Genomic DNA, 26,764 nt, shown 5'->3' with positions numbered 1-26,764 from the left:
AGAGACCTGAGCAAAAGCCCATTTAAAGAACTCAATCATCCTGGAGATCGTGTCCACAAAAGAAATCTCTTCAAAGGGAGTATCAGAACTGGTAGATTCCACTTCCTCTGATCCACAATCAAAAGGAGAAGGAATGTGAGAAGAGTAAGCAAGGAATTCCTCCTCTAAATCCAGCTCCTCCTCAGAGGAATCCTGTTCCCAGGGTCTTTTAAGGGGAGTAGAGGACAGGTGGGGGCTGGAACAGAAACTCCCTGACGAGGTTTCAATGCCATCAAAGCACTAAACAACCCCTGAGTGAAGGCCCATCATTCCCTCTGCAGATCCTTTGGAGCAGGAGTAAAATGTTTAGTCTTTTGCTTTTTCTTCAAATGGACATCTGCCTTATAAAATTTGGAAGGCTCTGATCCCGGATGGCATTCAATGATGGCAGTAGGGACTTCTACTCTGACTAATATCTGAGGAATACCCCTAGGCCCCTCTGAAATAATCAGCCGTGGTTCTCCCAGAGAATCCAGAATGGACGTCTGCAAAGTCTCCTCAGAAGTGCTTAAAGTCATATCCCCAGCGACCCCCAACCTTGTCATGGCAGAGGAATCCAAAGACAAAGCTGGCAAACCTCCGAGCATTCACTCACCTTGGGAGAGACGTCCAGTGGAGGCTCAACAGCAGAAGATTCCAGCCTAGGCTTCTTGGCCTTCTTCACTGACGGCTGTGCCTCAGAGCAGGAAGTACCCTCCACTGTATCGTTTGCAAGAAGCTTACTACGCTGATTTTCAAGATAAAGTGCCAAAGACAATAGTCTACTATGAAGAGTTTTAGGTACAAAAGCTTGATAAATGGAACAAGACGTATGGTCATGACACGCACCTAAACAAAAACGACAATGGTTGTGGCAGTCTTTATAGGGAATTTGTCTCCCACACTGGCATCTACCCTTCTTGAATGACATGAAACCCCACAAGCTACAATAAAAAGGATCAGTAAAAAAGAAACCTCAATGGAGCACTTCTTTGAAATGTGGTGAGTCAGCAACAAAATGAGTGTTCAGACTGACAATCAATCAATGGTGTTCGGACTGGTGGCAAAAAAGTTTTGAGAATGGGAAGTCCAATGTCACCTTTATAACCTGCGCTACACAAGGAGTATCCATGTGAACTATAGCATACCTTAAAGCAACCTAAAGGCTTTGGTATACAATTCAGACATCAGGTCACCCTTAACAAGGGATCCCTAACAGATGGAAGGACATCACATGGAGAAAACACAATGCTGCATGCTGATCGCCTCAAAGCCCTGTCTCTTTTATTCAATATCATACAGACTCCTGAGAGGTGATTTTGCCTGGCATACAAGGCGTCCCTGGACCCTGCTTTAATGAATCTTTTGCACATCCGCAAAACAAACAGCATCAGAACTCCTAGATTAAAGGACCTAAATTCTGCTTGCAACATAAATAGGACATGGAGAGGCAGAAACGTTTCTAAGAGAATTCCCATTCTCTGGAAGGCTCCCTATCCATGTGAAGCACTGTTCCACCCTATCCTTATTTAAGTGCAAGTTGGACCGATGGGATGGGTAATCAGAAATTCACACCCGTCTGGCTCCCATTTCTGACTGACATAAGCAATCAGTAAATCACCCCTTAAAAATCAAACAGAAATCAAATTTTTGGGTCACATTTGTGTTCACAGGGGATGAACTGTATGAGAATGACCTGTGACAGGCACGACTGTCGAAAAAAGGTAAGACCACCAGCACTGAACTGAGAGAGATATTGACAGCTGACATGACAACACAAACCAGTGTAGAAAAAAATGGGAGAAAAAAGGACATTGAGGAGGAGGATTTAAACGTTCATGCTTTGTACAGCACTGTAGTGCAAAATTTCTGCAATTAATTCTTGCTTGCTGTGTATTGCTTGTTCTGTAGGTCTCCTCCTAATTTTTTTTTCTTTAAGTAATATGTCCCATACTACTCTGCAGAATAAGATGCAACTCTGAACCTGGACAGCAAATGTAAGTTACATAGTGAACTTTCATAGGGATTTACAACAATCGCACATCACGTATCACCTACTCACTGAAGATGTCAGACAAAATAATATAAAAAAAGCAACAAACCATTTGCAGAGAGGAAAAACAATTATATAGAAATATTACTAAAAAATAAAAAGATTAAAATGCCTTAAACAGTTTTGGTAGGCTTTGGAAAATGAAGGCTCGACTGACTACTGGACAGCAATGTAGGGGACTACTGTAGATGCTCACCTTTATCAGGTTAATGGAAGTTGTCATGTTGTGTAATAATATTCAAAAAGTACAGCTGTGTACACTTCCCATAAATGTAGATGTTAGAGTGTATTCACTGTTGCAGTCCTAACCAATGGGTTATCCGGCTCCCGGTAGCCCTCGATCAGCCAGAATACCAAAGGTAAGTAAAAATGAGATCAGCTGTTGTCGGTTATAAAGGACATCAGGGTGTCCGATACAAAAGGAGCCAGCCAACCTCACTTTCTCAGTCTTTCTTGCCATAACAATCAGAAGCCCCCAGAAAACAAGGCTTAAACCAAATGTAGCCTGTACCTTAGGAAAAGAGCAAAAAGGGGGAAGGAAGGAGGGAAAGCAGGACTGCAACAGTGAATGCACTCTAACATGTACATTTATGGTAAGTGTACACAACTGTACTATGTTCATCATGTTTCGCTGTTGCAGTCCTAACCAATGGGCTGATTACCAAAGCCAAGAGAAAAGGGAGGAGGAACCAACAGAATCAAGGATTGGAGATAATGCCCTGCAGAACAGCAGAGGCAAACCCTGTCCTGGCTCTTGAAAACAAAGGCAAATTATAATGCCTTGTGAAAGTGTGAACAGAAGACCACGTGGCACCCTCCAAAATGTCTTTAGTAGGGACACCCCTTAAAAAGGCTGCAAAAGTGGAAGCTGCTCTAGTTGAGTGGGTCCTAACCCCTTGAGAAGGAACCTTGCCATGAAAGGAATAAGAAAAGTAATACAATGTGCAATCCATTTAGAAATGGTTTGCTTAGAAATAGCCTTGCCCTGGGCTCCAGGGGCAAAACTGACCAATAACTGTGCTGATTTCCGAAGGTCTTTAGTCCTGTCCAGGTAAAACCTGACCTGTCTATGCACATCAAGAGAATGTAGGATTCTTTCACCTCTATTTTGAGGATTAGGGAAAAAAGGTAGGAAGTTGTATGGACTGATTAAGAGTCAGGCTAGAAACCACCTTAGGCATAAAGGAAGGGAGTGAGTTTCTCTATAACAAAATTAAGATCCCAGGCTGGAGTAGGCACCCTTCTGGGAGGTTTTAAGTTGCAAGCCCCTCCAGAGAAACATTTTCATCAGGGGATGGGAGAAAATGGGTTGTTTAAAAGAACAATGAGCTGAAATGGCTGAAGCATGGATCTTGATAGAGGAAAAAGAGAGACCACCCTGAAGCAAATCAGCCAGGTATTCCAGGATCAGAGGAAGGGTAGGCTGAGAAGAAGATTCCCCTGTAGCCTGCATCAATTGAGAGAATCTTTCCCATTTGCCAGCGTGGGACTTCCTAGTGCTAGTAGGCCTCCCTCAGCACGTCAACCACTTGCTGGGAAAGGGAAGAAGAAAAGGATGGAGTCATACAATGAGCCATGCTGCCAAATGGAGAGACTGAAGGAAGAAGAAATGGATGGAGTCATACAATGAGCCAAGCTGCCAAATGGAGAGACTGAAGGAAGAAGAAAAGGATGGAGTCATACAATGAGCCAAGCTGCCAAATGGAGAGACTGAAGATGAGGATGTAGAATGTTTCCCCCTTCCTGAACCAAAAGATCTGGCTTCAGAGGAAGATGCCAAGGAGGAAATTGGGAGAGACTGCAAAGCAGTGGATACCAATGCTGTCTGGGCCAGTCCGGAGCTACAAGAACAGCCCTTGGACGTTTGTCCCTGATCTTCAATAATTCTCTGGGAAGAAGAGGAAGAGGAGGGAAGGCATAAACTGACAGCAGCATCTAAGGGAAGGACAGAGCATCCACTTTCCAGGCTCTGCTGTGATGTTGTCTGGTGCAAAAAAAGAGATGAAAGATGGTTGTCTGGAGAGAAGAAAAGATCCACTTGAGGAGAGCCCCAACATTGAATGATGTTGCAAAAAACTGCTCTGTTCAGCTGCCACTCGTAAGGATCCAGGGTCTGTCTGCTCAACTGGTCTGCCAAAACATTGAGCCTTCCTGGAAGAAACTGAGCTAGGAGATGCAGGCCCAGGGATGCTGCTACGGACCAAAGACTCATGCTCTGTCTGCAGAGGAGGTAAGAATGAGTCCCTCCCTGCTTGTTAATGTACCACATGATTGTGGTGTTCTCTGTCCTGACAAGCAGGGTTGCTGGAGAAAGAAGATGCTTGAAAGCTAGTAAGGCCTGCTAGACTACCATCAACTCCTTTAAATTTATGTGTAGGTGCATCTGATGGGCATTCCAACTTCCCTGTATGCATCTGCCATCCAGGTGAGCTCCCCAGGCATAGTCCGATGCGTCTGTGGTAAGAAGGTACAGTTGTGTACACTTACCATAAATGTAGATGTTCGAGTGTATTCACTGTTGCAGTCATTACATTCGGGTAATCTGTTGGCAGGCTGCCCTCAGTCAGCCTGATTAACAAAGTCTTGGGTCCTGCATTGGTTGCTGTCCCTTCTTCCATGATGTCAAGTCGTCAAGGGTATAAAACATGCAGCCAACACCATTACATCAGTTTTTCTTGCCCCAGATGTCAGATGCCCCCCAAATGGGGAGTAAATAAAATTAAAAACACAAAAAATATACCTCCAGCCAAAAGCAAATACATCAAAAGGGCTTTTAAGCATAGTAAAAGAAAGTAGAGATATAGCCAGAGAAAAATAGGGGGCTGGAGGGAGGGTAACCAGGACTGCAACAGTGAATAGACTCGAACATCTACATTTATGGTAAGTGTACACAACTGTACTATGTTCTTCGTGTTTCACTGTTGCAGTCATTACATTTGGGTAGATTCCCAAAGCTATGGTTGGGGAGGAGGAAATTATACAGCATTAGGACCAGCTATAAGGCCCTGCAGGACAGCAGTGGCAAAGCCACCTCTGGATTTAGAGAAAAGTGGTAAATGGTAATGTTTGGTGAAAGTATGAACTGAGCTCCAGGTAGCAGCTTCTAGAATGTCCCTGGTAGGAACACCTCTGAGAAAGGCTGTTGAAGTAGATGCAGCCCTGGTGGAATGGGATCTGATCCCCAGGGGGATAGTTTTTCCATGGTGCTTATAGCAGAAATGAATACAATGGCTTATCCATTTGGAAATGGTTTGCTTTAAAATAGCCTTTCCCTCTGCCCCTGCAGCAAATGCTACCATCAGTTGTTCAGATTTTCTTTGAGATTTAGTCCTGTTTAAGTCAAATCTAAGTTGTCTGTGTGCATCCAACGAATGCAGAATCAGCTCCCCTTGTTTTGTGGATTGGGAAAGAAAGTTGGCAAATGAATGGTCTGATTAAGAGCCACACTGGATAACACCTTAGGCATGAAGGATGGGTTGGTCCTGAGAGATACCCTGCCTGCATGAAAAATGATGAAAGGCTCCACTGCCATAAGAGCCTGTAACTCGGAAATCTTTCTAGCTGAAGTGACTGCTAAGAGGAAAGCAGTTTTCCAGGAGAGAAATTTTAAGTCTGCAGTAGCAGCTGGCTCGAAAGGAGGGAGAGTGAGTTTCTCCAATACAAAATTAAGGTCCCAGGCAGGGGTTGGAGCTCTCCTGGGTGGTCTTATGTTTTTGGCCCCTCTGAGATACTGCTTTAGCACAGGATGAGAGAAGAGGGGAGGTTCTGTGTTGTAATGAGTTGAAATGGCTGACGCATGGATTTTTATGGAAGAAAAGGACAGGCCCTTGTGAAGCATCTCAGTTAAGTATTGCAAAATCTGAGGAAAGTTGGGCACTGCTGTGCTTATCCCTTGAGACTGATTCCAGGCACAGAATATTTTCCATTTGTCAGCATAAGATTTTCTAGTACTAGGTCTTCTCGCCTCCAAAATGACATCTATCACAGGTTTGCTGAGGGATGCTAAGGGTGAATGTAGGTGATTAGCCATGCTGCAAGATTCAAAGTTTGGAGCTGAGTGTGCAGAGTTTGGTTGTTCTGCTGAGACAGTAAGTAAGGTGTCTGAGGCAGGTGCCATGATGGAAGGTGTGACACACTGCGCAGGAGTGGGTACCAGTGTTGGCGAGGCCAGTCTGGAGCAATTAAAAATAATTTTTGCTTTGTCCTGTTTGACTTTTAGTACAACCTTGGAGAGCAGAGGCAGAGGGGAAAAGGCATAGATGGATAGGTTTTTCCAGCTGAGGGACAGAGCATCCACTTTCCAGGCTTTTTTGTGAGGAGTTCTCATGCAAAATTTGTCCAACTGATAATTCTGGGGTGAGGCAAAAAGATCTATGTCTGGGCTCCCCATTTGTGTGTCAACATGTAGAAAATCCATGGTTCCAGTTTCCATTCGTGTGGGTCCATGATATTTCTGCTTAGTTCGTCTGCCAGAGTATTCAGCTTTCCTGGCAGGAACTGAGCTTGTAGTTGTACTTGACAGCTCAAGGCCATGTTCCACAATGCCATGCCTAGTCTGCAGAAGGGGTAGGAGTGTGTACCCCCCTGCTTCTTTATGTACCACATAACCGTGGTGTTGTCTGTCTTTATCAGTAATTGCCCTGGATGAAGGCAGTCCTTGAAGGCTGTCAGTGCATTTTGTACAGCTAGCATTTCTTTTTGATTTATGTGAAGGTGCATTTGATTTGGGCTCCATTTTCCCTGAATGCACTTCCCTGCCAGATGAGCACCCCATGCATAGTCTGATGCATCTGCAGTTAGGGTTTAGGTGGCAGGGGGTGGTCTGAATGGCAGTCCCTTGTTCTGGTGGCAGGCCTCTGCCCACCATGGGAACTCTAGGTGCAGGCAAGGTATGATAGGAATCATTGTTTCCAAGCTGTGACAATGCTGACTCCATAGACTTTTTAAATACCACTGATGTTTCCTCATATGCAGTCTTGCATATGGAATTAGAAGAATGCAGGAGGCCATGAACCCCAAGGCTTGCAGTATTTGCCTTGCAGAAAGTAGGGTTTTTGTGGCCACCTGTTTAAAGTAAGTCACCAAATGAATTTGCTTCTCTGGCATAAGGAAAGTCATCTGGGCAGTTGTATTCAAGCTTGCACCCAGGAATGTAATTTTTTGAGGGGGTACCAGTTGTGATTTTTTTTCGTTTATAGTGTACCCCGGACAAGTTAGAACCCTTTTTACAAACGCCAGATGTTTTAGAAGAATGTCCTTGTTTTCTGCCTGAATTAGACAATCGTCCAGGTATGGATATATTTGAATATTTCTTTGCCTGCAAAATGCAATTACTGGAGCCAGGCACTTTGTAAAGACCCTGGGCGCAGTAGATAAGCCAAAGGGCAGTGCAGAGAACTGGTAATGCAAGTAGCCTTCTTTGAAGCGGAGGTATCTTCTGCAAGATTCCATGATTGGGATATGCAGGTAAGCCTCTTTTAAATCTAGAGTTGCCAACCAGGCATCTTTGCCTAGCATAGGAAGTAACTGGTGAAGAGTCAGCATCTTGAATTTTGGGATGTCCAGAAAGGTGTTTAGAGTAGATAAGTCCAGAATTGGACACCATGATTTGTCTTTTCTGGTTACCAGGAAAAGTCTTGAATAGAAACCTTGTCCCTTTTCCTCTTCTGGTACTAGTTGAATAGACCCCATGCTCATGAGGGAAAATACCTGTTTCTGGGCCTCTGCCCACTGATTTGGGGGCAGGTCTGGCCATCCGTTTGGAGTTGGCAACGTGTGGAAATGAAATCTGTATCCCTGGGATACTATATTTAAAACCCATTTGTCCTGGGTTATAAGTTGCCAGTTCTTTGCATGAAGAGCCAGTTTTCCCCCCAAAGGGGCGGCTAAAAGGTAAGTGCTCGGTAAGTGTAGAGGGAAGTCATTGAGACAGCTTACTATAGGGAGGTGTCTTGTTGTTTCCAGATTTGGAAGAGGAGGCACCCCCATTGCTTTGTTCTGAAAGTCCCTTGGGACTGAAACCTGGTGCCTTTGGAATGTCTGGGTTTGACTAGAGTGGCTCTCGAAGGAACTGGAAAGGACCAGTTCTTAGTAAGTTAGTGTCTACTAAATCTTGGAGGTTGCACTTGTAAGAAATCTTTCACAGTTTGCATAGATTTAGCTTTATCTTCCATCTTTTTTAGAACTTCTTCAGCCTTATTACCAAAGAGACGGTCCTGTTGTAAAGGGGCATCCAACAATTTTGCTTTAACATGATCAGGCAGGGTTTGCTCTTAGAGACAAACATGCCTTCTTAGCACAGACCCAGTTACAGCAGCCCTGCAAGAGGCCTCCAAAGAATCAAAACCACATTGCAAAGTATGTTTTCCAACTTATTCAGCTGAATGCAATAGATCCTGTAAATCTTTATTTTCCACACAGTCAGAAATCAACATCATTTTCTGTTTAAGCAGTCCCATGATATGCTGATATTTTAGCAAATGAAATTGACAGTTTAAAGCCCTGATTGCCAAGGTTGCAGAAGTGTAGACCTTCTTACCCCATCTATCCAGCACCCTGAAATCTCTATCAGAAGGGGTAGGATTTTTAGCAGTAGAAGCCTTAATGCCCTTGGGGCCCTGAGAAATGGTTTCGGGATCCGCAACAGGATTTTTGAAAAGGAATTTGTGGGAGTCAGGAACCCTGTAGTATCTGTCTGGCTTACAAGGAGCCGGAGGCAGAGAATCAGGAGCCATACTAGATTCTGAAAAAACATCATCAACAATGTCTAGAACAGGAGGTACAGCCAAAGGCCTATGCTGAGAAAGAAGAAGAAAATACCCAAGTCTCTTTTTAGATTCAGAAAAATCCTGACTTTCCCAGTGGACATGTTCCCTTAAGGTATGTAGTTTCCCCAAAAGAAAAATCCTCAGCTGGAGAAGCATAAGGAATGGAATCCTCTGCATCAGAGTCCTCATAAGTAGGTATACACAATTCCTGTTCATTAGAAGAGTCAAAAGAAATAGAATCCTGTTCAGAAGATTCATAGTCAATATCTTGCCTAGGCCTCTTAGAAGGGGGGAGGGTTGGCTACCCCTGATCAGAGTAATTAAATCTTCAGCCATCTTGATCATTTGTTTTTTAGGCATAGGGGCCTGCACATGTGGCCTAGGAGTCGGTTTTTTTAGACATAGGTCGAGATGTTGGCCTTAGTTTTGAAGATGGCGTTGGTTTAATATACAAATCTGTAGGCCTAAAAACACCCTCAGAAGTCAGTGCCTGCAAAGCGGCTCCGGACCCATCCAAGGCAGAGACATCCACGGGTTCCATAATTGAAGCATCTCACGGTATACCGGACTCCGAATGGGTCTCAGTAGAGGCCTGCGAATCAGAAGTAGCGGGTATCAGGGGCTGCAAAAGCACCTCACTGAGTACCGGCAAACTGGTGACTGGCTTAGGAGAAGCGTCATCGGCAGTTTTGGACCTCAAAGGCCGGTCTCTGGCTTTTTCTTTGCGTTTTTTTAGGTATTCCGGTAGTCGGATTGCTAACCAATGACATTTCTGGATAATTAAAGAGTGAGCCAAAATATTTAGAAGCAAAAATGTACCAACGTTTGATAGTGCATTGATTAAATAAAGCACAAAACCGACAGCAAGGTACGTCGTGGTCAGGGCCTAGGCAAGGAATACAGTACAAATGGAAATCCTTATGAGGTATTTGCTTCCCACAGGTAATGCAATTATTAACTTTTACTAACATTGGTAAGGAGCAAGAAAAAGTTTCCCCAACTGGGTACTTAGCTTTTTAGTAGAAGACTTCGGATCTGAAACTCGAAAATGTAAATTTCAGGAGCCAGCCGACCGGCACTTGCGAACTGCTTCTGCTTCGGGCACCGTGCGGCAAGAAAGATTGATGTAATGGTATCGGCTGCATGTTTTATACCCCTGATGACCTGACGTCATGGAAGAAGGGACAGCAACCAACGCAGGACCCAAGACTTTGTTAATCAGGCCGACTGAGGGCAACCTTCCAGCAGATTACCCGAATGTAATGACTGCAACAGTGAAACACGAAGAACATCTTGAGTGGCAAGGGGTGGGCAAAAAGGCATGTCTTTGTTTTGTAGACAGGCTGTTGCCCACTACAGAAACTCTGTCTGCAGACATGGAAGCAGAGGAATTATCACATCCAGGTCCTGTGTGTGTTGACACCAAATGTTCTTGAAGTACCATTGTAATTTCCCCATATGCAGTCTTGCATATGGAATCATGAGAATACAAGATGCCATGAATCCCAGCGCTTGCAGGTATTTCCTTGCAGGGAGCTGGGACAGGCTTGTCAAGTCCTTGAAGTAAACTGAAAGAGTTGCCTGCTTCTCCTGGGTGAGACATATCATCTGGGCGGCTGTGTTCAGACTCGCTCCCAGGAATGTTATCTCTTTGGATGGCACCATTTTTGATTTTTCCTCATTGAGAGTGTTACCCAGGGAACAGAGAAGGGTCTTTACAAGTTCTAGATCCTTAGCTGTTCCTGAGAATTCGCTTGAATTAGACAGTCATCCAAGTATAGAAAAATCTGAATTTTCTTCTGCCTGCAAAAAGCAATGACTGGAGCCAGGCACTTTGTGAAAACTCTGGGAGCAGTAGATAAGCCAAAGGGCAGCACAGAGAATTGATAATGTTGCTTGCCCACCCTGAAACGAAGGTATTGCCTGCAACTTTCCCTGATAGGGATGGGCAGATAAGCTTCTTTGAGATCCAACGTTACCAGCCAGGAATCCTTTTCCAACATTGGAAGCAACTGATGCAGAGTGAGCATTCTGAACTTTGGAATTATCAAGAAAGAGTTCAGGATGAATAGATCTAGGATAGGACACCAGGTGCCTTCTTTTTTTTGGAACTAGGAAAAGTCTGAATAGAAACCCTGGCCTACCTGCTGAGCAGGAACTGATTCTATTGTTCTCAGATGTAACAGACAAAATTTGCTTTTCTACTTCTGCCCTTTGGTTTGGAGGAGCGTCCGGGAATCCTTTGGGTACTGGAAAGGAGTGGAAAGAAAACTTGTGTCCTAGGGATACAGTTCTGAGTACCCATTTGTCATCCATGATGGTGGCCCAGATATTTGCAAAAAGGGCCAACCTTCCCCCTAAAGGACTCTCTGGGCAGGCAAGAACAGGCAGAAGTTGGACAGAATCATTGAGAATGTTTAGATTGAGATGCAGGCTTAGAACTTCCCACCAACACGTAGACCTTTGAGGGTAGCCACCTGTCCCCCTAGAAGATTTGTAACCTCTAGTCCTAGAACGGTTCTTTCTGCTGGTATCAGGGAACATCCAACTCTTAGAAGGGTAATTCCTGCTAAAGCAAGGAGGCTGAACTTGCAGAAAGCCTTTAACTGTCTGCATAGACTTGGCCTTGTCTTCCATCTTCTAGAGCACTTCCTCTGCTTTGCTGCCAAAAAGACTGTCCTTATGCAAAGGTACATCTAAAAGCTTAGCCATGACAGGCTCTGGTAGGGGCTGCTCCCTGAGCCAAGCAGGCCTTCTAATAACAGAGCCAGTAGCTGTAGCCCTAACAGGAGGCTTCTAGAATGTCAAAACCACAACGTAAAGAATGTTTATTGACAAGACTGGCAGAATTCAGTAAAACCTGCATATCCTTACTCTCCGCCAACAAAGGCACACTTAATAGCTTCCAAGGTATGCTGCTGGTACTTCAGCATATGAAAAAGACAATTAGAAGGTCTAATACCAAGAGTAGCAGAGGTATAAACCTTTTTACCCCACCTATCTAGGTTCCTAGATTCCCTGTCAGAAGGAACAGGAGTTTTAGTAACAGTGGCCTTAACTCCTTTAGGACCTTGAGAAATAACCTCTGGATCAGCCAACGGATTCCTGAAAAGAAACAAATGAGAATCAGGGACTCTATAGTACCAGTCAGGTTTCCTGGGAGCTGGAGGAACCGAATTTGGAGTCAAGAAATTTTCCAGAAAAACATCAACCACTTCCAACACAGGTGGAATAGCCAAAGGCTTATGCTGAGGCAAATCCAAAAACTCCCTAATCCTTTTCTTAGCAAGGGGACAATCCTGACTTTCCCATTTAAAATGCTCCCTGAGAGCATTCAAAGTATCAACAAAAGAGAAATCTTCTGGAGGAGAAGCAGAAGGGATGGACTCCTCTGCGTACAAATCCTCAAAAGGAGAGAAAGCCTGAGAAACAACTTCTTCATCAACAGAAATGCTAGAAGTATCAGAACCTGAATAAGACAAAACCTCCAGAAGGACATCCCTACCTCTTTTTTGAGGGAGGAGGCTATGAACCCCTAATAAGAGTCAAAAGGTCATCAGCCATTTTAACCATTTGAGAATGAGGGGAACGAGAGGAAACTGGAACCTGTTTCTTCACAGGCTTACGACTGGAAGATTTACCTGCAAGTCTGAAGAACTCGGGAGGCCTGGCAACCGCCGAAGTTGCAGCTGAAGTTGTCGGTATGAGCTTGCTGTCGAAATGAAGACTGGAGGCCTCAGACACTGGAGTCAGCTTAGCGGCTCTGGATCCAGCTGGACAGGCAACAGGAGGAAGGTCAGAAGGCAAAATGGAAGCCGGAGGACTGGGGGCCTCTGAAATGGTGTCAACCGAGGCCTGCAGTTGAAAATCTGCAGCCTACAGGGGCTGCAAAGGCGCCTCACTGGCTACCACATGACTGACGACCAACTTAACATCATCCGAAGACTTGACCTTCGGAAGCCTGTCCTGGTCCTTATCCTTATGTTTCTTTGGGATATCCGAAGTCTGAAGACCAGTGGACGCCATACCGACAAACTTAGGCCAAACTTCAAAATGTTTACGACGATGAATAGTACGCAGATTAAAGGAAGCACAGAGCTCACAATTAGGAATGTCATAGTCAAGGCCTAAACAAATAATACAATAGGAATGAAAATCTCTACGGGGAATCTGCTTTCCACAGGTAAGACAATTATTAACCTTTTCTGACATTCGTTAAGGCAAGAAACGAGGATCTCCAACGGGGTACTTAGCTGTAGTTGACTTCAACTTTGTAGTCGGAAACCAAAAAAGATAAACTGCCAAACAGCACTCGTGCAAGAAATGCGTATGCTTCAGGCTCCGCGGCAAGGAAGACTGAGGAAGTGACGTCAGCTGCCTCCTTTTGTCATTGGTTGTAAAGGACGTCAGGAAATCTGATACAAAAGGAGGTAGCCAGTGTCATTTTTACTTACCTTTGGTATTCTGGCCAATTGAGGGCTACAGAGAGCCGGATAACCCATTGGTTAGGACTGCAACAGTGAAACACAATGAACGTCTGTAGATTATCAGCAGACATCAACATGAGGGGGCATTTCCCTCCCCTCCAAGATGCAAGGGTCTTTGAGTTGATTATTTTAAGCAGATGGCTGCATGAGGGGGTGTGCACCTAGAATAAATGTCACTGGTCAAATGCCATCAAGAACAATGTATCATCATTATAAACAGTATTTAAACAAAAATGTGGTGATGCACTATAGTAAAACCCACATTATTTAAGGGCTAACTTAAAAAAGTCCTTGTGTGATCCTCCTGCTAGTCAACCAGTTTACATTTTAGTTAAAGGCCTCATTTTTTTTTTTAACTTTCATGGTCTCTGAGCAAGCTTTGGATACTCTTCTAATGCCAAACACTCACTCTATAAATATATTTTTTCTAATATAATTTGCTGTTTTGGGTGAAGCAAAAATGATGCCTCCCTTCAGGAGAGGGGAGGGGGAAGATTGTCTCCAGCGAAACCAAGTCTTAGAGAGTCATATTCAGCAGTTAGTTTTATACTTATTTCTTCAGCAGTTAGTTTTATATTTATTTCACTACTTTGTTTTAGACCTCTATTCACCTATTCTTTTCTGTGCTAATTTAACATCAATCTTTCTTTTTTTTTTAAGCAAATTAATCCACATCACTGTTTATCATGCAGTGTCTGCATGAGAAGCTAAAAACAACTTACAAAGTAATGTTCTTGACCCTACCAAATGTAAGTATTCTAAAAATTGTGTACAGTTCATTTATAAAATAAAACAAAAAGCACCAAGTTTTAAATGTGCTACTTATTAATTAAATCTGCTACTTATTAATGAAGCAAACCAGTGCAGAGTACACGTGACCACCACTGAACACTGCAACACTGCTCAATGTTTCCCTGATAAACCCAGAAAATATGATGCTTACATGTAACACTTCAATGGACGATATGTGGTCACTAGCACATACAAACGCAGATCAAATTTCTTTCCACCAATCAGCAGTGGGTTGTCAATGTAGAGAGAGATGACGTAAGCTTCCTTTGATGGCTGAGGAATAAACCTAGACCAAAAGGTACAATATCAGTTTAAGTAACTGCAAACAAAACAAAGAGGTTATGAGTTAAATGCAAGCAATTACTTGTATTTAAATTCAAGTAGTACAAAGTACACTTTCCATGTTTACTCACTGCTGACGTTCACTTACTTCTGTATGTATTATAAGCATTTGCTCCTTAAAACTCTGTTTCAGCATTAGAAAAACAGCAGTGTCAATATTTCCAATTAGTTAAGTATTTTAAACCTGCATCCAATTATGTTAAAATCCATTTTCACAAACAAGATTGTATCAAAATAACACAAGATGCTTAAATATGACATTCACAAATGTGCCTGTCAAACTATATATTAAGATCCACACTTGCGTTTCATATGCTGTGTAAATTAAAATTTAAAGTAAACAATGAATCATGAAAACACAGGTCCTGGAGAGTTATTTCATATCACTTGCTCTACAGCTTACCATTCCTTGTAAAAGTGTTACCCTACACTTTCTAAGCTAATGCTTGTACATAAAAGCAGAACAAGTTGCCAGATTCTAAAGCCCGTTATAACTGATTACACAATGCTGTAGTCCAAAAGAACTTAAAAAAAAAAAGCTGTGGGATTCCGAGAGTTGTTTCAGCTACTGGAGAATCGCAGAGCTATGTGCCTGATGTACAGGGATTTTTGGGAATCAGAAGCTGCTACTCTGAAATGTCTTATGGCGAGAAAATGGGTAGTGCAAGAACATGTTAATTTGTGGGCCAATGGGACCAAGTAAACTTAAAATGTAACCTAGGTATCATGAATAACAATGGAGGATCTTATTCAGATGGTGTCTCACACTGTGCTGACAATTTAAATCAGGTATGTACCAAACCTGCAAGCACTGGAGATGTGGATCAGGATAGTGCAAACAACCTCCATTTGTTCTGGGGTTGTCCTAAGCTCAGTAGTTATTATAGCAATATCCCACGCCTGGGTGTGGATAATGCTGGATTTACCCACGGTTGGCGTGGTTTGGTCACAAGGGTGAAGCCCGAGGGACCAAACAAAGCCAACCGTGGGTAAATCCAGCATTACCCACACCCAGGCGTGGGATATAGCTATTATACAATGACATTATTTAAGAAAAAAAATAATTACTTTTCTTAAATAATGGCATTGTATAATGCCTTCTTGCTGCCCTTCCGCAGCTGTCTGGTATTCTGCGGCAGTTCTGATGTACTGCACATGCGTATGCCTACGCAGTACATCAGAGCTGTGGGCAAAAGCAACGGAGAAAGCAAGATCTCCGTTGCTTTTTAGTGTTTCGCTATGTTAAATGGGTTTAACATAGCAAGACAGCTTTAAAATAAGCAACGGAGAATCTCTGTTGCTTATTTTAAAGCTGTCTTGCTATGTTAAACCCATTTAACATAGCGAGACAGTTTTGAAAAAAGCAACAGAGAAAGCAAGATCTCCATTGCTTTTTACAAACTGTCTCGCTATGTTAAATGGGTTTAACATACCGAGACAGCTTTAAAATAAGCAACAGAGATCTCCGTTGCTTTTTTTAAACCTGTCTCACTATGTTAAACTCCATTAACATAGCGAGACAGTGTTTTAAAAAAGACTTATACTAATGGAAAAAGTCCGGGCGACCGGACCTTTTCCCATTAGTATAAGTCGATTTGCAACGTGCATGCTGGCCAATCAGCGTGCATGTTTTGGAATATTAATGGGGGGTCATGGTATAATGGGATTTTTTGACAAGGAAACTTCATGCTGTCTTTGGGATGTCTGTTATCCTTGGTTGGTGGTTTTGGATTTGTAGTATATTAACAAATGCCAAATCAGCTATATGTCTAAACTTTGAATGTCACTGCATCCTTGCATGTGTTATCAAACATTTATGTGTTACACAATGGAAAGAGAAAACATGTCTTCCATAGAACACCTGGAGAAAGTCTTACTCCATCATCTTGGCAACATCTTTTTTCTCTTTTAAGCAAGCAGGTGTGTTCAACAGCCTCCCCCAACGCCGGAAATGTTTATTCAACAGTTACAGTAGTAGAGTACAGTTTGCCTAGTAACTTAGGCAAGTTATGTTTAAAGTCACCTCTTGCCCTACTTTGATAGCTGCTCATTAATATGCGAACTGCTGGGTTATGTACTTTTGTAAACAGCTGGATATGCATGTTTCTTCTTTTACCGTTATTGAATTGTGTTTTGTTTAAATTATACTTTGTTGTTCTTTCACTTTATATGTTCCTATTTGTTCTATTAAAAGCAAAACAAAAAAAAAAATACTTAAAAAAAGAAAAAAAACTATGGACAAGCAAGCCACAACCTAAAACCTGGGCATTTTACATTGAGGTTCAATGTTAACTTATATGATATCTGCAAATGAGAAAGTGTGCAGTCTTCACTGGCAGAAACCGCCCCTATTCCCAGTTTCAAAAGACCCATTTACAGAGCTCTCCCAAACTCTGAGGCTGGTATAAACCGACAGAACACACCCAAAAAGACCAGTGTGCCCTGTAAGATGGCATCACAATGTCATGCACCCACAGTGGTACTGTGCGTGCAGAATTATGGCAGGGTAATGTGCCAGCCACACTTTACTGTGTGGTGTATGGAGAAATCTCTGTATATGATGAACTCTACTGCATATCTAGGAGTTTACCACCTCTTCTGTGATAAGAAAGATGAGCAAGCTCTTTGCTGGTAGGGTCGACTTCTTATGTCCCAATCTTTTACCAGTACTCTGCTGACTTCTCTCCATGTACTGCATTTTTTCCAATGTGTTTTTCTAAATTTTGTACAACTATGCCTAATTGTTCTTGTATACTGCATTCTCCTTTGATCTCTGTGGTGGTATAAACCATCAAACGGCATCACTTCTTGCCAGTACTAGACTTCCTCCCTGCCTTCTCAGTACAACATGCCTATTCATGACTGGGTACATTCCATCTCTCTCCCTTCCCTCGTAAACTGTTTACCAGACAGTACTGTAGCCAAGCCTCAAGACACCCAATGTCTGACAAGTACCTATCTCAACCAGGCACACAATACTGCGCATTGCACCACATAGCTGCTGCTACTGTAAAGTGTTAGAGCATACATCACCCTCCTCCTGCAAATGTATGCCACATATCCATACAGAAATACTGTTATGGTTGATCCTGTGAACTGCCTTCATGTATATGGAAGCCATTCTGCCTTAGCAGCCCATACTCACCCATATCCCTATACAGATCCAAAGATGATGTCTGAAATCTGATATCCCTGTCTGCCTTTTTACTGGCAGAATAATCCCTTCATACATAATGCAATTCCATTAGTATGCATGTGATGGAACCCATTATGACTCTGTGTAAAGGTTCAGGGCAGCACCTGTTTCTCGTATATGGTTACAAGATACGATCAGAGCACACCACAGGTGTGTCAAGATCCTTTTCACATGCCATAATGTCATGATCTGCATTAGGGAAGCATGCCAAATTCCTGGGTCCAATATCACTCCTACCACAAAAAGAGCATAATTCTTGCAAATCAAGAAATACAATTAAGATTTGACATAGACACTGTTTACAAGTTATGTACAAATATACTTTTGCCGGACGTGCAGGGAACTACAACAGCAGGTGCTAAATACAGGTGCCATCCAGCTATAATGGAAATAAATACAGGTGCCATCCAGCTGCAGCAGATATAAATACAGGTGCCATCCAGCTACAGAGGAACCAAGTACAGGTGCCATCCAACTACAGCAGAAATAAATACATGTGCATTCCAGCTACATCAGAAATAAATACAGGCGCCATCCAAATGCAGCGGAAATAAATACTGGTGTCATCCAGCTACAGAGGAAATAAATTTAGGTGCCATCCAGCTACAGCGGAAATAAATACAGATGCCATCCAACTACATCAGAAATAAGTACAGGTACCATCCAGCTACAGCAGAATTAAATACAGGTGCTATCCAGCTACACCGGAAATAAATACAGGTGCCATCCAGCTACAAGGGAAATAAATACAGGTGCCATCCAGCTACAGGGGAAATAAATACAGGTGCCATCCAACTACAGCAGAAATAAATACAGGCACCATCCAACTACAGCAGAAATAAATACAGGTGCCATCCAACTACATCGGAAATTAAAATAGACGTGCCATCCTACTACAGCAGAATTAAATAAGGGCCCCATCCAACTGCAGCAGAAATAAATACAGGTGCCATCCAGCTACAGTGGAAATAAATACATATGCCATCCAACTACATCAGAAATAAGTACAGGTGCCATCCAACTACAGCAGAAATAAGTACAGGTACCATCCAGCTACAGCAGAAATAAATACAGGTGCTATCCATCTACACCGGAAATAAATACAGGTGCCATCCAGCTACAGGGGAAATAAATACAGGTGCCATCCAACTACAGCAGAAATAAATACAGGCACCATCCAACTACAGAAGAAATAAATACAGGTGTCATCTAACTACAGAAGAAATAAATACAGGTGCCATCTAACTACATCGGAAATCAATAGAGTTGCCATCCAACAACAGCATAAATAAATACAGGTGCCATCTAACTACAGCAGAATTAAATACAGGCGCCATCCAACTACAGCAGAAATAAGTACAGGTGCCATCCAACTACAGCAGAAATAAATACAGGTGCCATCCAGCTACAGTGGAAATAAATACAGGTGCCATCCAACTACAGCAGAAATAAGTACAGGTGCCATCCAACTACAGCAGAAATAAGTACAGGTGCCATCTAACTACAACAGAAATGAGTACAGGTGCCATCCAACTACATTAGAAATCAATACAAGTGCCATCCAGCTACATCAGAAATCAATATAGGTGCCATCCAACTACAGTGGAAATAAATACAAGTGACATCCAAATACAGCAGAAGTACATGTGCCATCCAACTACATCGGAAATAAATACAGGTGTCAATCAACTACAGCAGAAATAAATACAGGTACCATCCAACTACATCGGAAATAAATACAGGTGCCATCCAACTACAGAAGAAATACAGGCGCCATCCAACTACAGCAGAAATAGGTACAGGTGCTATCCAACTACAGCGGAGATAAGTACAGGTGTTATCCAACTACAATGGAAATAAGTACAGGTGCCATCCAGCTACATCAGAAGTAAATACAGGTGCCATCCAACAACAGCAGAAATAAATACAGGCACCATCCAACAATAATAGAAATCAATAGAAGTGCCATCCAACTACAGCAGAAATAAGTACAGGTGCCATCCAACTACAGCAGAAATAAGTACAGGTGCCATCCAACTACAGCAGAAGTACAAGTGCCATCCAACTACATCGGAAATAAATACAGGTGCCATCCAACTACAGGAAAAATAAATACAGGTGCCATCCAACTATATTGGAATTAAATACAGGTGCCATCCAACAACAGTGGAAGTAAATACTGGCACCATCTAACAGCAGCAAAAATGAATACAGGTGCCATCCAACTACAGCAGAAATAAGTACAGGTGCCATCCAGCTACAGCAGAAATCAATATAGGTGCCATCCACCTACAGTGGAAATAAATACTGGTGACATCCAAATACAGCAGAAGTACAGGTGCCATCCAACTACAGCAGAAATAAATACAGGTGGCACCCAACTACAGCAGAAATAGGTACAGGTGCCATCCAGCTACAGCAGAAATAAATACAGGCGCCATCCAACTACAGCAGAAATAAAAACAGGTGTCATCCAACTATAATCAGAAATAAATCGAGGTGCCATCCAACTACAGCAGAAATAAGTACAGGTGCCATCCAGCTACAGCGGAAGTAAATACAAGCGCCATCCAACAGCAGCAGAAATAAATACAGGCACCATCCAACAATAGCAAAAGTCAATAGAGGTGCCATCCAACTATAGAAGAAATAAGTACAGGTGCCATCCAACTACAGCAGACATAAATACAGGTGCCATACAACTACAGCGGAAATTAAATACAGGCACTGTCCAACTACAGCAGAAATAAGTATAGGTGCCATCTAACTACAGCAGAAATAAGTACAGGTGCCATCTAACTACAGCAGAAATAAATACAGGTGCCATCCAGCTACAGCAGAAATAAATACAGGTGCCATCCAACTACAGCAGAAATAAATACAGGTGCCATCCAACTACAGCAGAAATAAATACAGGTGCCATCCAACTACAGCAGAAATAAGTACAGGTGCCATCCAACTACAGCGGAAATAAATACAGGCACCATCCAACTACAGGAGAAATAAATACAGGTGCCATCCAACTACAGCAGAAATAAATACAGGTGCCATCCAACTACAGCGGAAATAAATACAGGCACCATCCAACTATATTAGAAATAAATATAGGTGCCATCCTACTATAGTGGAAATAAATACAGGTGTCATCCAACTACAGCAGAAATAAATACAGGTGCCATCCAACTACATTGGAAATAAATACAGGTGCCATCCAGCTACATTGGAAATAAATACAGGTGCCATCCAACTACAGCAGAAATAAGTACAGGTGCCATCCAACTACAGCAGAAATAAGTACAGGTGCCATCCAGCTACAGCAGAAATCAATATAGGTGCCATCCACCTACAGTGGAAATAAATACTGGTGACATCCAAATACAGCAGAAGTACAGGTGCCATCCAACTACAGCAGAAATAAATACAGGTGGCACCCAACTACAGCAGAAATAAATACAGGCGCCATCAAACTACAGCAGAAATAAAAACAGGTGTCATCCAACTATAATCAGAAATAAATCGAGGTGCCATCCAACTACAGCAGAAATAAGTACAGGTGCCATCCAGCTACAGCGGAAGTAAATACAAACGCCATCCAACAGCAGCAGAAATAAATACAGGCACCATCCAACAATAGCAAAAGTCAATAGAGGTGCCATCCAACTATAGAAGAAATAAGTACAGGTGCCATCCAACTACAGCAGACATAAATACAGGTGCCATACAACTACAGCGGAAATTAAATACAGGCACCGTCCAACTACAGCAGAAATAAGTATAGGTGCCATCTAACTACAGCAGAAATAAGTACAGGTGCCATCTAACTACAGCAGAAATAAATACAGGTGCCATCCAGCTACAGCAGAAATAAATACAGGTGCCATCCAACTACAGCAGAAATAAATACAGGTGCCATCCAACTACAGCAGAAATAAGTACAGGTGCCATCCAACTACAGCGGAAATAAATACAGGCACCATCCAACTACAGGAGAAATAAATACAGGTGCCATCCAACTACAGCAGAAATAAATACAGGTGCCATCCAACTACAGCGGAAATAAATACAGGCACCATCCAACTACATTAGAAATAAATATAGGTGCCATCCAACTATAGTGGAAATAAATACAGGTGTCATCCAACTACAGCAGAAATAAATACAGGTGCCATCCAACTACATTGGAAATAAATACAGGTGCCATCCAGCTACATTGGAAATAAATACAGGTGCCATCCAACTACAGCAGAAAAAAATACAGGTGCCATCCAACTACAGAAGTACAGGTGCCATCCAACTACATTGGAAATAAATACAGGTGCCATCCATCTACAGCAGAAATAAATACAGGTGACATCTAACTACATCAGAAAAAAATACAGGTGCCATCCAACTACAGCAGAAGTACAGGTGCCATCCAACTACATTGGAAATAAATACAGGTGCCATCCAACTACATCGGAAATAAATACAGGTGCCATCCAACTACAGCAGAAATAAATATAGGTGCCATTCAACTACATTGGAAATAAATCCAGGTGCCATCCAACAACAGAAGAAGTAAATACAGGCACCATCCAACATCCAGGTACAGGTATCATCCAACTACATCAGAAATAAATACAGGTGCCATCCAGCTACAGCGGAAGTAAATACAGGCGCCATCCAACTACAGCAGAAATAAGTACAGGTGCCATCCAGCTACATCGGAAATAGATACAGGTGCCATCCAACTACAGCAGAAATAAAAACAAGTGTCATCCAGCTATAATCAGAAATAAATCCAGGTGCCATCCAATTACAGCAGAAATAAGTACAGGTGCCATCCATCTACAGCGGAAGTAAATACAGGCACCATCCAACAACAGCAGAAATAAATACAGGCACCATCCAACAATAGCAGAAATCAATAGAGGTGCTGTCCAACTACATCAGAAATAAATACAAGTGCCATCCAACCATATTGGAAATAAAAGCAAGTGCCATCCAACTACAGCAGAAACAGGGGGATGATATCCAAGACCAACCTAGGTAGGTCCCCATGAAGATCTAATGATATGTAGGAATGCATTTGTTTTATCGAATATCAAGGATCCTTCTTGATGAGTCTACAGCTGGGCTGAATCCCAGCCAGTAAATCCATCAATGTGAAAGCAGCTGAAAGACAGACAAAACGCCAAAGTTTCAGACAGCTGAGTCCTAAAGCTGTGAGGGTCAAGAGGAGGGCCAACTCTTAGGGCTGCAGTCAAGAGAATACTGATGCTTGGCAAATGTGTGAACCAAAGACTAAGTGGTCATGGCACACAGGACACAGCACTGAAGCAAGCACTGGAAGCATCTATGTCACTGCTGGCACAGCCTTTGACCAAAACATTCTGTAAAACGCAATGAGTTACCTCCCTCCTGTCCCTTTTCCATTCCTCACACTGGACAGGACACTCATCCCCAAAGACCTTTTTTTTCAGGTTAAAGTAGTACTTAAAAACTGAGGCACAAAACATATGTAACAATTTAGAGGTAAGCATATAATACATTAACATTAAGCAAATTATAACGATACATTTCAGAAACAAATTAATATTTAGAATATCTAGAAAAACCCTAGACACATCCTATTTTGCTTCCAAACCTCTTGAATGCCTCACCTATCTTTACAAATCTAAAATCTACACTAAAATCCAAACTAGCATGTTACAGAAAAGTAGATAAATTTGCTACAACACTGCACATCGAGCTCACCACTGCCAAGCGATTAGAGCTTAACAACTACATAACCTACTCTCAAGCTAGTTATGACATACAAACAGATATATTTTCTTGAAAAATGCCCTGCACTAAAAACATATTATTGCCCTACACCCCCACAAGGGACATACGTTCTGGTGATAGATTTCTATTAAGCACTACTAAAGCATTGGGGGACTCAATATATTACTGCGACAACTTCAAACTCTGGAACACCATCTGTATTTCGAAGCTATAAAATCCAGCTCAAACAATAACTTACCCAATCCTGGTCATGCTCATGTTCATCACCAGACTGAGACCTCTAGTGAAAGCACAAACTTCTCATTGCCTACCATTACTTTTTGCCCTCTCTGCTTGAATCATTACACCCCTAAAAACGTTTCCTCCTGAACTTCAATCAATACATCCCTTTTCACACACACACCTCTTAAAACAACAATTCTCATCTTGCTCTTTGTCTAACTGCCCCATCCACCTCTCTACTCCTCTCATGCATCTCCTGTATACCCAAGTTATAAACCAGTCATATACCATGCTCTTTCGGTCATCTGCTATTACTAGCTCCCCTCCCCTTCTACATAATTTTATAACTTACTTCATTGTATCTCTTACATTTTTTAAAAACTTATGCAATACTAAAATCTCCCTTCTTACGTAATTTTATAACATACTTCATTAAGTACCTTGAACTCCTTGCAAAGCTTTCTTTACTGAAGTGTAAAAACACTAAACTTCTTGACAATAATGTTTTCCCTTCTGCAGTATCAACAGATTTACTTCTGTAAGATTTTACAGCTGGAACAACTGTATAGACTTATAATTATTGATGTAAATACTTCACTGTATACACCTGTCTTGTAATTATGTTTGTTGTTTCATGAGAAATTTAATTGTTTTTTGTGAGAACTGTCTGAAATTCACTTAATGTAAATGTTGTGTGGCAGAGCTTTTCTTCCAGTGCCTCAGATGAAAACGGGCTCTGCCCCAGTCAGATTTCCCCAGTCAACAAATACAAATAAATAATTTATTTACTTATGGGAACCAAACCTTTGTTAGAGCTTTCAGAATATTGAATATTTGTAATGCTGGTACAAGCAATTTAATTTAATCGCAGAGTGCTGGCAGTACTGCAGTGAGAGATTGCAATACAGCGGGGATTGGGAATTTGCACTTTCCCCGTGGTTGTGCAAGCTCCGAGTTAGTATATATAGGTAGCAGGGGGGTGCGATGTACAACTCCTACATATGGGGGTGCAGGAGAGGCTTGCCCACTGCAAAAAATATGTTATCTGTTTATTTATTATATCATTTGATTTTCAATCTTTTTAAATCAATTTACATTCGATTTGTGATTGTTCTACTAAATGTAGTATACTCATATAATGCAGGTTCAACATTTAAACTCTCAGATGAGTAAGCAGAGACCAAGGTAGCTACATGGCTAACAATCTTTTCCTTCCCAAAGCAAGGAAGGCAAACCAGCTATTCAGTCTCCCTAAACTCACTCATTCACTAACGATAAGTAAAGAATCATATATCCAGTCTCCCTAAACTCACTCATTCACTAACGATAAGTAAAGAATCATATATTCAGTCTCCCTAAACTCACTCATTCACTAACAATAAGTAAAGAATCATATATTCAGTCTCCCTAAACTCACTCATTCACTAATGATAAGTAGAGTCATATATTCAGTCTCCCTAATCTCACTCATTCACTAACGATAAGTAAAGAATCATATATCCAGTCTCCCTAAACTCACTCATTCACTAACGATAAGTAAAGAATCATATATCCAGTCTCCCTAAACTCACTCATTCACTAACGATAAGTAAAGAATCATATATTCAGTCTCCCTAAACTCACTCATTCACTAACGATAAGTAGAGTCATATATTCAGTCTCCCTAATCTCACTCATTCACTAACGATAAGTAAAGAATCATATATTCAGTCTCCCTAAACTCACTCATTCACTAACGATAAGTAAAGAATCATATATTCAGTCTCCCCTAATCTCACTCATTCACTAACGATAAGTAAATATATTCAGTCTCCCTAAACTCACTCATTCACTAACGATAAGTAAAGAATCATATATTCAGTCTCCCTAAACTCACTCATTCACTAACGATAAGTAGAGTCATATATTCAGTCTCCCTAATCTCACTCATTCACTAACGATAAGTAAAGAATCATATATTCAGTTTCCCTAAACTCACTTATTCACTAACGATAAGTAAAGAATCATATATTCAGTCTCCCCTAATCTCACTCATTCACTAACGATAAGTAAATATATTCAGTCTCCCTAAACTCACTCATTCACTAACGATAAGTAAAGAATCATATATCCAGTCTCCCTAAACTCACTCATTCACTAACGATAAGTAAAGAATCATATATCCAGTCTCCCTAAACTCACTCATTCACTAACGATAAGTAAAGAATCATATATTCAGTCTCCCTAAACTCACTCATTCACTAACGATAAGTAAAGAATCATATATTCAATTTCCCTAAACTCACTCACTCACTAACGATATGTAAAGAATCATATATTCAGTCTCCCTAATCTCACTCATTCACTAACGATAAGTAAATATATTCAGTCTCCCTAAACTCACTCATTCACTAACGATAAGTAAAGAATCATATATTCAGTCTCCCTAAACTCACTCATTCACTAACGATAAGTAAAGAATCCTATATCCAGTCTCCCTAAACTCACTCATTCACTAACGATAAGTAAAGAATCATATATTCAGTTTCCCTAAACTCACTCATTCACTAACGATAAGTAAAGAATCATAAATTCAGTCTCCCTAATCTCACTCATTCACTAAAGATAAGTAAATATATTCAGTCTCCCTAAACTCACTCATTCACTAATGATAAGTAAAGAATCATATATCCAGTCTCCCTAAACTCACTCATTCACTAACGATAAGTAAAGAATCATATATTCAGTCTCCCTAAACTCACTCATTCACTAACGATAAGTAAAGAATCATATATTCAGTCTCCCTAAACTCACTCATTGACTAACGATAAGTAAAGAATCATATATTCAGTCTCCCTAAACTCACTCATTCACTAACGATAAGTAAAGAATCATATATTCAGTCTCCCTAATCTCACTCATTCACTAACGATAAGTAGAGTCATATATTCAGTCTCCCTAATCTCACTCATTCACTAACGATAAGTAAAGAATCATATATTCAGTCTCCCTAATCTCACTCATTCACTAACGATAAGTAAAGAATCATATAGTAGTCCACATCCAGGGTGTGAAGAAATCTTTCTGATATCAGTTATGAAAGGCGAAGAAAACAAGAAGAAGAGTGCACTAGCTTGGAGGT

At 41.6% G+C, this 26,764-nt stretch overlaps 1 protein-coding gene across 2 annotated transcripts in view; it reads right to left on the bottom strand.

Moving 5' to 3' along the window:
* TTLL1 (tubulin tyrosine ligase like 1) overlaps nucleotides 1-26,764 on the bottom strand; it is a 932,005-nt gene that overhangs the window by 602,825 nt on the left and 302,416 nt on the right. For both annotated transcript variants that reach the window (XM_044087529.1, XM_044087530.1), the window contains exon 4: nucleotides 14,269-14,403. In XM_044087529.1, coding sequence (XP_043943464.1) covers nucleotides 14,269-14,403 — 135 coding nt within the window. The remainder of the gene's footprint in view (nucleotides 1-14,268; nucleotides 14,404-26,764) is intronic.

This window comes from Protopterus annectens, chromosome 11.part0 (genome assembly GCF_019279795.1).
Source record: "Protopterus annectens isolate FY-2018-M chromosome 11.part0, PAN1.0, whole genome shotgun sequence".
Lineage (NCBI taxonomy): Eukaryota > Metazoa > Chordata > Ceratodontiformes > Protopteridae > Protopterus > Protopterus annectens.
Note: the sequence above shows the minus strand (reverse complement) of the source record. Positions and strands in the feature narration are given on the sequence as shown.